Source organism: Notechis scutatus, chromosome 3 (assembly GCF_049901735.1).
Source record: "Notechis scutatus isolate UNSWTSFEM ecotype Mainland chromosome 3, rNotScu1.2, whole genome shotgun sequence".
Lineage (NCBI taxonomy): Eukaryota > Metazoa > Chordata > Lepidosauria > Squamata > Elapidae > Notechis > Notechis scutatus.
The window spans coordinates 116,257,632-116,274,455 of NC_142011.1; the positions used below are offsets into that span (position 1 = coordinate 116,257,632).

At 40.4% G+C, this 16,824-nt stretch overlaps 1 protein-coding gene across 1 annotated transcript in view; it reads left to right on the forward strand.

Annotated features, from left to right (window-relative positions):
* Positions 1-16,824, forward strand: part of HARS1 (histidyl-tRNA synthetase 1) — a 39,683-nt gene that overhangs the window by 6,229 nt on the left and 16,630 nt on the right. Inside the window, exons 4-8 of the mRNA XM_026672600.2 lie at positions 3,942-4,037; positions 6,013-6,138; positions 7,722-7,829; positions 9,452-9,550; positions 15,262-15,355. Coding sequence (XP_026528385.2) covers positions 3,942-4,037; positions 6,013-6,138; positions 7,722-7,829; positions 9,452-9,550; positions 15,262-15,355 — 523 coding nt within the window. The remainder of the gene's footprint in view (positions 1-3,941; positions 4,038-6,012; positions 6,139-7,721; positions 7,830-9,451; positions 9,551-15,261; positions 15,356-16,824) is intronic.

Sequence of the window (16,824 nt, forward strand, 5' to 3'; positions counted from 1 at the left end):
TATTTTATTTATATTTAAATGTAATTTGAGGACATAGGATGGGTTCTTAATAAGGTTTCTCTAGAGAGGAAATCTCCTATACCAGGGGTCTGCAACCTTAAACACTCAAGGAGCCATTTGGACCCATTTCCCACAGAAAAGAAAACACTGGGAGCCACAAAACCTAGGTGAGTGTGGCAAACTCAATGTCACTCACTCCCACTCAGTCACATGATCCCCTAGCCACGCCTACCCAGCTGGCAGAGAACTGGTTGTTAAAAAACACCGGGAGCCACAAAACCCTTTTGACATCTCCCCCCACTCTCTCTCCCCTCACCCACCCTCCCTCCCTCTCTCCCTGCTCCTTCTGTCCCCATCTCTATATCTGTCTCTCTCCCCCCTCCGTCTCTATCTCGCCCGTATCTTTCTGTATCTCTCTCTGTCTCCCTCTCTCCCCTCTCTGTATCTCTTTCTCTTCCCCTCTCCTTCTCTATCTCCCCCTCTCTCTGTATCTCTCACTCCCTCTTCCCCTTTCCCTCTCTCCGACTCTCCCCCTCTCCCCCTCTCTGTACCTCTCTCTGTGTATCTTTTCTCCCCTATCTCCCCCTCCCTTTCCCCCTCTCTATCTCTGTGTCTCTCTCTATGTCTCTCTCTCTCTCTCCCTCTCTCTCTCCCTCTCTGTATCTCTGTCTCTCTCTTCCCCCCCACCCCCTCTGATTCTGATATGAGGCATTGGGCAGGCCATGAGGAACTCTTGCAGCACCTTGCACAGCAGTGAACTTTAGTGTGCTTCATAATGGGGGAGATGAGGTGCTGGAGTCCATTATGATGCAGAGTCACAACGTGACCCTGCCTCACTCGCCCCTAGCAACAGAACGTGGCTTACAGCTCGAGCCCGAAGTGGCAGGAGGCAAGGGCTGCCTTGAGCACAAATGTGGCGCGAAGGCAAGGACAGTGCCTCTCCTCTCCTGCACTAAGGCTCCAGCGATCCTCCTCCTCCCTCTCCTTCTCCTCTTGTGACCCCGTGGCCGGCTATGGCGGGGCTGGGAGGGAACACATGATTGGTGAGATCCTCCTCAAGCGAATGGCTGTACTTGACGAAAGTGCAGCAAAAGCACACGGGGTGGGTGGGTTGACCGGCTGAAGAGCATCTTTGGCAAGGGCACTCCGGCTTTCTCTGAGCCTGACCCCCGGGGTGGGCATGTGAGGTTCGACAGGGCCAGCCCCCTTTTCCTGCTGTCCTGAGCTTCTTAAAGCCATCCAAGTCATGGTTGCCCCGAAGGTGCTTTTTTCAAAAGGCAACTGGACTTTGTTTTTCATTGTTGGAAGAAATATCCTTCTGGGTTCACTTCCAGGTGGGGAAAAAGACACTGGATTCATGGAAGTTGCTTGGAAAAAAGGTTTATTGATGAACAGGACCACATGCCTTGGAGATCCTGGGTGAAGAAAAGGGAAGAGATGCTGAGAGTCCCTGGGTTTTATACCCTCTCTGGCTTTGAACTTCCTGGGGCACAGGAAGCGTATCCTGATTGGTTGCTGTCAGAGGTCATAGCTAGCTTTGTAGGTTGTCTGGGTGCTAAGTTTGGTTGAAACTTGGTGGGTGGTACAATGAGGGGCAATTAAAAGGCTCTGCCTGATGGAGGTAGATCTTTGTTATGTAGAATAGACCCAGCCCAGCCACACTTTCCTAAGTGGGAGTGGGACCAATCTAAATAAGGTTTGGGAGATATTTCTTTCTAATCATTTTCTTTAAAGGCTAGATTTGAAAACTCCAAAGGAAGTTAATTTTCAAAAAATATAGCAACAATTAAGCCTCTTAAAAATATTTTTGTAACTATTTCTAGCAATATTCTGATCATTAAATGTTATTACAGCCTGATTCCATCAAAATATAAATATCCTGCAGAGACAATGTATAATGCACCAGGCATCACATTTATACGGTGTATAAATGATGAATTATATGTTCATGCTTAGATAAAAAATCCTCTAGGTTTAGGAAACTTATGAGAAATTTATGTGGAACAATACTAAATCCCAACGGATTCTTTTGTGGTTCTCTGACTGTAACTGTCTTTTGTGAGCTATAGGACCTGTCTAATTCCATCATTTACAGTAAGCCAGTAGCTCATTCATCATCCACCTTCACTTCAATTCTCACTTCAGTTCTCAGCATTCCAGTCTCAGTGATTAGGTAGACATATAGAGGCAGCAAAAATGAACCTCAGGAATATTGTTAACACTATTTGTGGCATTCTTCTTTGCATGTATTTTCATTTGGACGCCATATAAATTTTGCCTGCTATTTTCCTTTAGGAAAGAAGAATATTTCAGTGATCAGTGAAGATTTTAACACTGTTTAGCTAATATATTCATAACGTGTTTTCCAAATTCCTATGGAATGAAAGGGCAGCATTTAAGATGCTGGGCTTGCTGGCTGGAAAGCTGGCAGCCCAGGCTCGAGACCTGAGCTCCACACAATGGGGTGAATTCCCGTCCTTGCCCCAGCTCTCACCAACGTAGCAGTTCAAAAGCATACAAATCCAAGTAGATAAATAGCTACAACTTCGGTGGGAAGGTAACAGCAGTCCATCATGTCATGTTGGCCACATGACTGCAGAAATGTCTTTGGATAGCACTGGCTCAGTGCCTTGAAATGGAGATAAGCATCGCCCCCTAGAGCTGGCAATGACTAGCAGAATAAAATCTGCCTGAACTCCTCCTTAGAATACTAATCTCAAATATTAGAAGTTATTGATTGTTTGATACTTTTCTCTCAATGACCATAGTTTCAGAGTGGAATTTTTTTGTCAAATACTGTACCAAAAGTTTTGATTTTGGAATGTGATGGCCAGCTTGTCCTGCATATTACTGAACTCTACAGAGCATGATGAAGTAAAGAAGACAATACAACAAGAGACAATTATATTCTTCAGTTTTGGAAACATTAAAATTGGGTTTTCTAAAGTTTCTACCATAGAATTATTGTAGAGGCTAAACAAGAGGATACATCCATCTCTCCCTTTTCTTAACATTTTTGAGAGCAATTGTGTGAATTATCTCACTACTGTTCCTGAATTTTATTGCCAATCCTGAATGATTATAAATTAACTTTTGCCTTCTACAGCCTTCTTGGTGCATGGTATTCATAACACATCCCAGCCTGAGAAAATTTGCCCTTGTGGTTCTTCATTATGACTGAAATACCTTTACCAGCCCATATGACTGCAAAACTTTGGCTTAGATGTGTTGTTGTTGTTGTTTTATTTAACTTTAATTTCTTGGTAATAGATATTTTCTTTCTCTGAGAACAGTTCTACATATATTATCAGAATTGGAGAATATTTGTGTAACACAAGGTACCAAACATCAAGGCTTTAGTCAAGTCTGGTTGCAGCACTAACACATATGAGATTTTCCTGATTGTTTTCTGTGTCTCCTTGTGTTCATTGTCCATTAAAAGTACCCCTTTTTCTACACATGCAAGAAAAAAGCCTTATACAAATGCCTGTTTAGTTGGTACTCTCATGATTCTGAAACATCATTTCAGTTAAATCTGCCATGCATTCGCTTTAAAGGTTCTGCACAACGAAATAAAGCAAAAAGGTAAAATCTGGTCTCTATACCTGGTGTAACACCCTCCCTGCACTGGTCTTCCTTTCCTATTTATATCACTGCTATTCATTATTTTGACCTTTATATTAATTTTATTAATTTTACTGGTTTGTGTTTTGTGGATTTTTGTTTTGCTTAAGCTACTATTATATAAGTAGAAGAAGAAAGGAATATAAATTATTTAGTGTTATTATTTTTATTCAGTTGCCCAAGTAATTGTGACCTTTGTATGCACATTGTGACTAGAACTTTTATTGGTCTCTTGTAACAGCATGCTTTACTGTTGCTCATGTCTCTCCCTTTTTATTTCTTTTTCCCGTCTTCTTTCCTATTCTTTCCTTTTTTAGGAAACCTTAACAGGGAAATATGGAGAAGACTCAAAGCTCATCTATGATCTGAAAGACCAAGGAGGAGAGCTGCTATCGCTTCGCTATGATTTGACTGTATCCTAAATCCTGGTATTCCTGATTTAAATATAAAATGGCAAGAAGGCATTTTGAACTCACATTCCATATTCTGTGATCAGAACTATTCAAGCTCAGTCCATAGACTGGAAGCATTATTTTGATAGCTTAACTTGTTGGTTAATAAGTTTTCAACTGAAGATAAAGAAAAGAGGGGAAATATATAAGTACACAGATAATTTGATGCCACAGAAGTTACAAAATATCATGGGATCCATTGCTAAAGTATTCAATTTTTGAGGATTATTTTCACAAGTCTGCTTTTACAGAAAACTATGAAGTTGCTTAATTACATGTAGGCAGATATACATCCAATTATATGAGAGCATGTTCCATTGAGGAATATTGAAAACAACTTTAGTGAAATTTACTTTTGAGTAGGTAACATAAGAATGTGTTGTTACCCGTATTTTGCAGAAGGTAAATGTAGGTATTAATTTCATATTTTCATATCTCTAAATTGGATCAAACCAAATATTGGCTGAACTACATAAAGTTAGCAGGAATAAAATAAAATCTAGATTTGTAGTTCTGGTTAGAGTAAATCCATTATGCAGTTTGTTTCAGAACAGAGAAAAAAAACAAACCAAAAAGGAGGAGAAGGGATCATAATATTTTCTTCTGGGCTCTTTAAGAGAAATGTTTAAGCCTTCCACAAGGGTAAGACTTAGATTTTTTTCAAAGAGGTTTGCTAAATAATATGGTAGCTACCTGATGCCATATTTCAAGCTGCTTAGGAGGAACATAATGGCACATCTCTATACAGGTACCCTGTTTCTCCAACAGTACGGCCTCCCCCAATAGGAAGTCCCAGCATGTTTTATAGGCGTGAAACGAAATTAAGCCCCTCCCCCCAAATTAAGGCCTATATTAAAACATGCGAAATGGGGAGAATGGTGGGGGGGGGGGGGCTTGCCATTAGGAAGTACTTTTGTTGCACACCCGGATATGGTGCTGCCTGCGTTGACCCCGATAACGAAGTGCCCCACCAACGCCGAGGTCAACATCCAAGCCATTGCCGCCCGCCCGCCCGAAGATGCAAGGGGAGGGGAATTAAGTCACCCCCCGAAAAGACAGCCTAGCCATTTCTTCGGGGCTCAAAAAAAAAATAAGACCCGGCCTTATTATATGAGAAACACAGTACTTAAGAACAAGATACCTCTCTTGTATTGGTGAGATATGGGTTATATCCAAACATTGAGGAAGGTTCATAGGGTTACGTTTCTTACTTTAGACCCGACTTCCCATTAATCTCCTGGTGCATTTTTTCCTTTCCTGCTAGTGTTTCAGAGGGCATGATGAGCTGGCTTTTTGGAGACTTAACCCAGCTTGTTTTTGTTTGGTTTCCTGCATTTTGTTATTCTGCCATCTCTATCTTGTTGTCTTGCTATTTTTACTGCCTTATTTTTCATGTTTTAAATCATTTGTAAATCATTTGTAAACTGATGGGAATTTAAATAATAATGATTATGCCTTGGTGCGTATTTGAATTACTCAAAGTCTCAGAGAAGGGTATCTTCCTGTTAGGATTTTTAATAGTTTCTGCTTGAGAGAGGTTACTTAGCAGTACAGGTAGTTCTCAACTTATGACCACAACTGAGCCCAAAATTTATGTTGCCAAGTGAGGCATTTGTTGTTTTTGCCCCATTTTATGACTATTTTGCTATAGTTGTTAAACTATAGTTGTTAAGTGAATCATGCAGGCATTAAATGAACCTGGCTTTCTCCATTAACTTTGCTTGTCAGAAGCCAGCTGGGAAGGCTACAAATGGTGATCACCGTAGACAGTGCTACTGTCATAAATACCTGTAATTTTGAATGGTCATATTGGTTGTACATTGAGGACTACCTGTAAAGATGTTTAGATTCCCCCTCTGTTCTAGAAGATTAGCCACAGAAAGAAAGATGAGTTGCCTTATGATTTCAAGGGTTCTCCTTAGCCTTCTTGGTCCAGGTGCCATTTGCTCGTTATTTGGCTATGAACAAAATCACCAACATTAAGCGTTACCAAATTGCTAAAGTCTACAGGCGGGATAACCCAGCCATGACGAAGGGACGTTACAGGGAGTTCTATCAGTGTGTAAGTACATGTGAACTATCATTAGATTGTATATGACTAGTTGGCTTTCTCCACAGTGGGATCCATAGCTCCATGGTATTGGATACAAATGTGAGTAGCATTTCCTAATGTTGCAACAATTTTTTGTCTTCTTAGTTTATGTCGGGTGTCAAACTCAATTTCATTGAGGACTGGATCAGCATTATGGTTGCCCTTAAAGGGCCAGATGGGCGTGGCGGGGTGGTCACATGACTGGACGGGTATGGCCAACTATCTGGCCCGCTCAGAGTCGCTCATGTCGAGGGGCATCTGTGATGGGCCAGACAAGGCTGGGAACGGTAATCCAGGGTGAGCGCCAAAGCAGGGGAGGGGCAGCTAAGTATCTGTACTAGTACGCAGCTGAGAAAGGTGCCTGGGGGGGGATCAGACGGTGCGGTGGGGGGGCAGTTGGGGCAGGGGCAAACAAACTGCCCTTTCAGTTTTAGGCTGGAGTACAGATGCAGAGGCAACAGCAGTGGGGAGAGGTCAAAATGGAAAGCCCATGCCCACTGTTTCCTGCCCATTGCCTGCAGCAGCTTCCCATTTTCACTCCCCCTGCCTGTTGCAGTCCATGCAGTACTGTTCAACCCCCGAGGCATCCTCCTCAGCCGCGCAAACGTATCAATGCCCTGCAGTTCGTGCAGTACTGTAGTGCAAGATCACACAAGATCAGTAGCGCAAGATCTTGCACTATTGATCTCACACTACTAGTTTGGGCCTCTGTTTTCTCGAACTGAGGCTTGCACTAGATCTGGCCGAAGAGTATTTGCAAGCAGATGAGATTTTGGGGCAATGAAATTGCCTTGATTGAAGCCTCCCATCTGCGTGAAAACGCCTTTCCAGTCTTGGCATGAAGAGCGTTTTCCAGCAGATGGGAGGTTTTAAGCAAGGTGATTTCGCTACCCTAAAGTCTCATCGGCTTGCAAATACTGTTCATGCCATCCCAATCTTCCTCATATAACAATTGCCTTCCTTAGCAACATAAATTCTGGCCCCAATTACGATTCTATATTGAGGACTACCTGTATGTCTTATTCTAATGTTTATTGTATTGTTTATTGCAATAAAATTGGGGAGTAGCCATTTTCTGAGTTTTCCCAGACGTTCCCAAGGAGGTTGGGGAAGGCATTGCTTCCTTGTTTTTCCTTCCCCCATCAATGCCCTAAGTCCATTTGGCAATTGTCAGATAACGTTTATCCTTCCCACCCCTTTATGGTCATTTTTCAGAATCTTCTATATGATTATGGATAGGGAGGGGCAATTAAAGAAATGCCTCAAGAAATCCAATTCTTGTAAGCTACTCTGGGATTTATTTATTTCTATGACAAATGAAAGGAGACAGCCCTCCAGTAATAATTTGCATTATTGGAAGATGTAAAAGACTTAGCCTCAAACAATCCTTAGTTGCCTCAGTGTGTTATGTATGATCATAGAGGTTTCTGCTTTTCTGATATCAAGACTTGGAAAGGTAGCTCCTATATACCAAGCAATGTAGCACCAATGACTGAATCCGCTGGACAGCTTATACTTCAAGGATTTTCTTATATCTGCAATTTGTAACCCAGGATTTTGACATTGCTGGCCATTATGACATCATGATTCCTGACGCTGAGTGTCTGAAAATTGTGCATGAGATTCTATGTGCCCTACAAATAGGAGACTTTCTAATCAAGGTCAGTAAGTACAAGACCTGGATCACAATCCACTTTTTTCTCGTGGTTATGTTGGTTTTAGCCTTAGAATGATTGTAATCAATTGGTACTTGTAATTTCTCTTTGATTTCTGGCAACAAGTGGTATGCTTTAATCATTGAGACATTTTTTAAAAAAATCTTATGTGTATTTGGCAGCAGAATTGTCCACATTTTGTAATAAGCCTATTGCTGTTACTTATAAATACTAATATCCCAGCTATTAATTTTGATGCTACAAGAAAGATCTTAATTCAAGCACAACTTCAGCTATAGAACCTATAGTACTGGCTGATTTGGAACTAGTTCCATGTCTCTGTCCAGGCTACTGCTTAGTTGTTGTAGAATACAGATATTCTTTTGAGTTCCTGGGTGAATCTACACAGGATATAAAAAGTCTAACCAACTATATTAAAATGCCAGGTTTTTGATATATAAAAAACAGCCCAAGATAAATCACTTCAGAGATTTTTCCACATTTAATACAGCATATAAGCTATACAATTGAAAAACTAAAAAAAAATGGGGGGGGGGAATAAACATTAAAAAACTTACAATAACATGGTTGAATAAATATGCAAGCCATCTTAAATAGGGATGTGGCTTTGTTCAGAATTAATCAACCACATTCAAACTGATCTTAACTAATAACCGGTACGTACCTTCCATCAATGAATGTGACTCTGATCAAGCCTATATAAAATTCAGTTGTTCTCATAGGATTTTTCTGATGTTTACTCAGTTGTCACTTACAGCAAATCCCATGGTTTGCAAAGACCTTACGAAGCATCAAAAGGATCTCATTGTTTAAAAGTATCAGTCAAGAGAAAGTACAAAAGCATTGGATGGGACACAGGACAGTCGTCAGCAAGTGGAGAAAATATGGCACAACACTGACTTTACCAAGAAATAGATGTCCCTCCAAAATTGATAACAAAACAAGAAAAAAACTGATATGAGAGGCTGGCAAGAGCCTACAGCTTCATTAAAGGAGCTGCAGGAATTTCTGGCAAGTACTGGTTATGTACTACATGTAACAATAATCTCCCATCTTCTTTTTATGTCTGACTGTGCAGTAGGGTGACAAGATGGAAACCTTTTCTTACAAAAAAAAAAAATCCAAGTCTGGCTACATTTTGCAAAAACCTATATCACATCTGAAAAAAGCATGTGGGAAAATGTGTTATAATCCGATGAGACCAAGGCTGAATTTTTTCACCATAATTCCAAATCATATGTTTGATGCTTATATGTACATGAAACACACAAAATTATATATGAAGTGATTTAACTTGGGTTGATTTTTTTTTACATCTCAAAAACCTAGCACTTTAACAGAAGTGTGTAGACCTTTTATATCTACTGTAACCAAAAAGCATACAAATAAGTAGTATTAGATTTGCCAGAATGCTCAACATTTTCCAAGACTAGAAATAAAAATAGATTAAACATCCACTAATCCCTAGTACATGGCCCAGTGAGAAGGACTGGAATAACTGTAAATCAATGGTCTAAGGACCAAACTACAAATAATCCAGGAATACTACCAATAGAATCAAAATCTATTGGGAATTGTTGCTTGAAAACATCTCAGTTTCCTTTTAGGTCAATGATCGACGTATACTTGATGGGATGTTTGCAGTCTGTGGGGTTCCAGATATAAAATTCCGGACCATTTGCTCCACTGTAGACAAGTTAGACAAGGTAAGAACTTTATTATTAAGACAAGAAGATAATTCAAGGGACTAGAACAGTCAGGGGAAAAAAATACATTGACCATAAAATCTCAATAGCATTATTGTGGCTGCTATTAGAAAAGTTACAAGAGCAAAGAAGATAAAATTTAACTTCTCTATTCAAGAAGATAGATCAGGACATCAGGATGGACAACTGTTGAGGGATCAGGGGCCACAACTTAGGTTCCTGACCTTGCAAATTGCTTCAAAAAACCAAAATTCAGCTACTAAATTTCAGTGATCTTTCTCAGAGTGCTGGCGGGGCTATTGGTGGCCTACCCCTGTTTTATAGACAAGAAAACTCATAAAACAATCCATTCTAATCTAGAAGCTTCGCAATGAGAAAGAACACCATTAGGCAGAAATAGTTGTGGTTTTGATTTCAATGAGATACCTTTTAACAAAGGAGGTGATGAAACTCAGTAAGACAGTTCTGATTTGTCTCTCAGTAGAAATAAGAGTTCAGAGAACCAGCCTGAAAAGTTTGTATTATATCAATATTTATTATTCAAGGCAAAAAAATTCAACTCTATTTATGGATTTAGAATGAGCAGGAATAAAGGAAGGGATATTGATTATTTCAGCGTAGCTGAGCTATAGATCCAAATCCTTAGCTTAGATAAATGGTTCCCTTAGCCAACAGAGAAATTCTACCTCCTAACCAACATTTTTGAACTTCAAGAATACAGTGAAACTTAAGAGGGCAAAGGGAGGTTTTGAGAAATATGTGGTGATGTTTGATGTCAAAATTATATCAGAGCTTTTTTCCATAATGCCCAGGCTCAATTTCATAACTACAGATACAAATGCATTAGAATTAGATTTATAAATCAGAACTAATAAAGAATTAGTGAATATTGTAGTGAGAGTAGAGGTTATCATATAAGGAGTCCTTTGTGCTCTCTGAGCTTGGTTGTTGTCTTGCAGATGTTTCGTTACTCAAATTAGGTAACATCATATATTCAAAGAGCACCAAGGATTCCTCATTTCAACCCTGAGCTACAAATATTCTCCTTTATAGGCTATCAGATATTACTAAAATAGTGCCTGTATGGCTGTACAGGTAATCTTCAACTTATAATAGTTCAGTCCATTCAAAGTTACAACAGTACTGAAAAAAGTGACTTATGACCATTTTTCATACTTATGATTGCAGTATCCCCATGGTCACTTGATCAAAATTCAGATGCTTAGCTACTGACTCATATTTATGACGGTTGCAGTGTCATGTGATCCCTTTTGCACCCTTCTGAACAGCAAAGTCAATGGAGAAGCAAGATTCCCTTAACAACTGGGTTACTAATTTAACAACTGCAGTGAGTCACTTAACAACTGTGACAAAAATGTCATAAAATGGGGCAGAACTCACTTAACAAATGTTTTACTTAGCAACATAAATTTTTTGGTTCAATTGTGGTTGTAAGTTGAGGACCACTGGAGTGTATTAATCATAAAATTATACACTTTTATTTCTCTGAAAATAGGCCTTTGATCTGTTGGCCATTGAGTAGCAATGGTGGCACAGTGGTTAGAATGCACTATTGCAGGCTCTGTGGATGCTACTGGAAATATATATGTGTCATAAGACCCTAGGTACCACATTGCAAACCTTGCCTTCTATGGTGATTTTCAAATGTTTTTGGTGATTCATCCAAAGTCTTCCAATTTTCCTATTGCTGTGGTAGAAGATTATAGATGCTCCATCCATTCTATAAAGCCAGGAAACACATAAAAACATTTTTCTCAGAAGTGGAATAAACAATGATTTGCTCTTTGAGAATGGTGAAAAAATTAAGAGCTCATACATGGACAAATTGAACATTTAAAGTACAGTTATGTCAGATTTGGGGAGGTTTTAAGTCCTTGCTAACGTATTATAAAGAATTTTGCAACCTGTGGTTGAGATGGTTTCCCATTTTTTCTTCAAGCTGAGAATCTTAACTGTTTTTTTTTAGGATCATCGAATGTTTAAATTTGTTTATTTGATTGATTTATATAGCCACCCATCTCAACAGTGACACTCATTGGGCAATGATTACCATAAAAAAATACATATAGAAATAGAAATAGCATTTAGACTTATATACTGCTTCACAGTGCTTTATAGCTTTCTCTAAGGAGTTTACAGAATCAGCATATTGCTCCCAGCAATCTGGGTCCTCATTTTACAGACCTTGGAAGGATGGAAAGCTGAGTCAACCTTGAGCCAGTCAGGATCAAACTGCAGATTGTGGGCAGAGTTAGCCTGCAATACTGCATTCTAACCACTGTGCCACCATTGCTACTACAAAGATTAAAATACACAGCAGCTGAGAAAAGCAATAATTCACATAGCTAAGAGATGCGCTTGCATTGCATCACCCCAGCCATTTGTGCACCCTCATACACCCTTGTGCTCCCCTACCCAGCATGAACTACCTCAAGCTCTGCCATGCTTGTGTCTCCCTTGCCACCTACGCACCCTTCCTGAGTCTTGTACTTGCAGCACATCTCCCTGGACACTCACATATCCTCCCAGCCTCACTGCATTTGCATCATGTGTCCTCCACCACAATCCACACACCCTCCCCAAGCCTTGCTGTACTCACAGCATGCTTACCCACCCACCCACCTCCCTCCCTTGCCTCCTCTCCCACTTGCCTACCCGCCACAGACTTTATTGTTGGAATGTGGTGGGATTTATGAGGATGTATTTGTTTACCAACTCATCCTCACTTAGCAGCAACAGGGATTGTAGAAAGGATATTGTTAAACAGTGTGGTCTTGTGAATGCTGTATGACCACATTGTTTAGTGATGGAAATTGTAGCCCCAGTTGCTGTTGTAACCTGTCTTTTTCCAATTGCAATAATAGTGGAATAAATTCATGTGATAGCATTTTTTTATTTTCTACTGGTAATATTAATTCTGCCAAAGAGGTCTTATCTCCTCCCCCCCTTTTCCCCTCTCCCCCCACAATCTTTCTACAAAGAGAAGCCAATTTTCTTGGGAGAGATAAATCTACCCTGTAGAAAAACTCTGTTCTGTAGCTCAGTCTGGGTTTATGGCAATGGTAGATTTGATTTCAAGATAGCCTATAGTCAGATTTGAAGAATTATTATGAGCTGAATTCAAATAAGAGGTTATTGATTTTATAATTGCTACTGTGTCTTAACTCCTAGAAATTTAGAAGGCCTATTCATTTTCTTTGTAATTAGCTTTGCTTACTTGACAGATAAAAATTAGAGGTTGCCTGAACAGATGAACAAGCTAAAAATGTAGAGGCTAGAATTTAACTCTTTTAATAACAGCAGGATCCTAATAAATTAAAGAGAACCTTGAGGCCCCTGAATAGCCATTCCTTTTGTAAAATCCAACAAACTCATTGAGAACTGGTATATAAATTATGCTTCCATGTAACTTAATAATTAATATAAAAAACTAAGGCTACTAGCTATCCTTCATTGATCTGTCTAGTTCTGTGTAACAATATAACTACACTGCTCAAAAAAATAAAGGGAACACAAAAATAAGACATCCTAGATCTGAATGAATGAAATATTCTTATTAAATACTTTGTACATTACATAGTTGAATGTGCTAACAACAAACTCACACAAAAATTAGCAATGGAAATCAAATTTAGCAACCCTTGGAGATCTGGATTTGGAGTCACGCTCAAAATTAAAGCGGAGAAAAACACGATAGGCTGATCCAACTTTGATGTAATGTCCTTAAAACAAGTCAAAATGAGGCTCAGTAGTGTGTGTGGCCTCCACGTGCCTGTATGACCTCCCTACAACACCTGGGCATGCTCCTGATGAGGTGGCGGATGGTCTCCTGAGGGATCTCCCACACCTGGACTAAAGCATCCCCCAACTCCTAGACAGTCTGTGGTGCAACGTGGTGTTAGTGGATGGAGCGAGACATGATGTCCCAGATGTGCTCAATTGGATTCAGGTCTGGGGAACGGGCGAGCCAGTCCATAGCATCAATGCCTTCGTCTTGCAGGAACTGCTGACACGCTCCAGCCACATGAGGTCTAGCATTGTCTTGCATTAGGAGGAACCCAGGGCCAACCGCACCAGCATATGGTCTCACAAGGGGTCTGAGGATCTCATCTCGGTACCTAATGGCAGTCAGGCTACCTCTGGCGAGCACATGGAGGGCTGTGCAGCCCCCTAAAGAAATGCCACCCCACACCATTACTGACCCACTGCCAAACCGGTCATGCTGGAGGATGTTGCAGGCAGCAGAACGTTCTCCACGGCGTCTCCAGGCCCTGTCACGTCTGTCACATGTGCTCAGTGTGAACCTGCTTTCATCTGTGAAGAGCACAGGGTGCCAGTGGCGAATTTGCCAATCTTGGTGTTCTCTGGCAAATGCCAAATGTCCTGCACGGTGTTGGGCTGTAAGCACAACCCCCACCTGTGGACGTAGGGCCCTCATACCACCCTCATGGAGTCTGTTTCTGACCGTTTGAGCAGCCACGTGCACATTTGTGGCCCGCTGGAGGTCATTTTGCAGGGCTCTAGCAGTGTTCCTCCTGTCCCTCCTTGCACAAAGGCAGAGGTAGCGGTCCTGACGCTGGGTTGTTGCCCTCCTACGGCCTCCTCCACGTCTCCTGATGTACTGGCCTGTCTCCTGGTAGCGCCTCCATGCTCTGGACACTACGCTGACAGACAGAGCAAACTTTCTTGCCACAGCTCGCATTGATGTGCCATCCTGGATGAGCTGCACTACCTGAGCCACTTGTGTGGGTTGTAGACTCTGTCTCATGCTACCACTAGAGTGACAGCACCACCAGCATTCAAAAGTGACCAAACCGTCAGCCAGAAAGCATAGGAACTGAGAAGTGGTCTGTGGTCACCACCTGCAGAACCACTCCTTTATTGGGGATGTCTTGCTAACTGCCTATGCTTTCCACCTGTTTATTCCATTTGCACAACAGCATGTGAAATTGATTGTCAATCAGTGTTGCTACCTAAGTGGACAGTTTGATTTCACAGAAGTGTGATTGACTTGGAGTTACATTGTGTTGTTTAAGTGTTCCCTTTATTTTTTTGAGCAGTGTAGTTGGCTATCACCGTATTTGATGACAATAAATTCTGTGGTTTCCACTTTGTAAAACAATTATCAAATTTAACCGTCTTAAATTTGATTAGATAACTTCAATTTTAATACAGTTAGAAATAAAGCTTTCCTATCCATTTTCTATACTGTATGATTTCATACACTTCTATTAGTTTTTCCTCTTATCAGCCTTTTTTGTAAACTAAAATGCCCCGAATATTGTTCTAGTTTCTTGTAGGTTAAGATAGGGTAGCCCCTAATTATTTTGGTAGATTTTTTCTGCGCATTTCCCAGCGTTATTGTATAGCTTTGAGCTACAGTGACCAGAACTGAATACAATATTTCAAATATGATTGCCCTGTATATTTAAAAGGATCTTATTATATTGGTTATATCATTTTTAGTCTTTTTTCCTAAAGATTCTATTCAAAGAAATATTTTTTGTACCCAATTGTTGCATGCTTTTAATAGAATATTCTGAAAATTATTAGTCTTCTAGACTCAGAGTGTTTAGAATCAGAGTGGAAAAAAACAAGAAGAAACAACATAATTCAGATTATCTCAGGATAATAGAAGAGAAACATCCCTCATTGAAGCAGAATATATATAGTTTTGTTCTTGTCTACAGATGGCTTGGGAAGATGTAAAAAATGAGATGGTTGGAGAAAAGGGATTGGCACCAGAAATTGCAGATCATATTGGTGGATATGTAAGGCTCCATGGTAAGTATCAAAACAGGTCAGATATGTCTTAGTTCTCTAAGACTTGCAGGCCTAAAACCTATATCACTCTCTTCTATCCTATTACTGGTTAAGGTGATACATAAGAGTTGACAAGAAAATAAAAAGGCACATAATGGGGAATATACTGGCTGGCTGCTTAGCCCACTCATGACAGGCAACACTAAAGTGTTCCTTTTGGTGTCTATTCCCCATTGTATGTTCTTCACTCTCTTGTATTACCTTCCTCTCCAATCTCTGCTCTGGGGGGGGCGGGGAGGGGGGGAGAAGATGGGTCAAGTGCAGGGACAATGCATACTGAATGTAATGAGGATCATGTGAGTGAAAGAGAGATGTAAAGATCATAAATGCATGCATAGACCACACAGTTGTGTTTTCAACATCCTCGTAACTTTGAATGCTTGCTGCACAAAGCATCGAGGCAGTCAGTCAGATCTACCTGTATATAGGTGGTCCTTGTTTAAGATCACTTGTACAGCAACCATTTTTTATTATTTTTCACATATTTGAACTGCCCATCTCCCTTAAAAGAGGGACTCTTTGAACTTATAATGGCATTGGAGTGGTAGTTATGACCAGACTTCATACTTGCTGTCACAGTGTCTCACAATCTCAATTTGTAATCTTCTCTATCAGCTTCCCACAAGTATAGTCTATGGGGAAGCTGACAGGAAGTCAGAAGCCAAGGTTACATGAGGTCCTTGCTTAGCAACCTGCACAGTGTTTGTTTAACTATGGCCACTGGGACTGCCGTCACCAAGCATCATGGTCACATTTCAGTTTACAACTGCATCACTTTACAAGGGCATTTCCTGTCTCAGTATTGTTAAGCAAGGACTACCTGTACAGTATGGCCTCATATTTGACTCTACAGTACTTTGGTATACGGAGGAGTTCATGGTCAACTCAATGACTGCAAGGTGCCCAAGTCCTAAGGCTGCAAAACAAGCCCAAATCATCACTTCTCCACCACCATGCTTGAAGTTTATGAGATGTTTATGCTGACATGCTGTATTTAGTTTTCTCCAAATATAGCACTATGATTATAACCAAATATCTCCATTTTGGTCTCATCTGTCCAAAGTACACTGTTCTGATGCAACTTGGCAAACCTAAGTGTGCTGTCATGTTCTGTTTAGAGCAAAGAGGCTTTCTTCTGGAAACTCTTCCAAACAAATAATACTTGTTCAGTCTTTTTCTAATTGCACTGTCATGAACTTCAACAGCTACCTGAGATCTGTAGAATCTGAAATGTAACTTCTTTTTTTTGCAAGTTCTGAGCATTGCAGTTTGACCTTGGGGTGAATTTGCTAGGATGTCCACCACTGCTGGGAAAATTGGCAGAATGTAGAAAATTGTCTTGAATGTTTTCTACTTGTAAATACCGTATTTGCCGGCGTATAAGACGACTGGGCGTATAAGACGACCCCCCAACATTTCCACTCAAAATA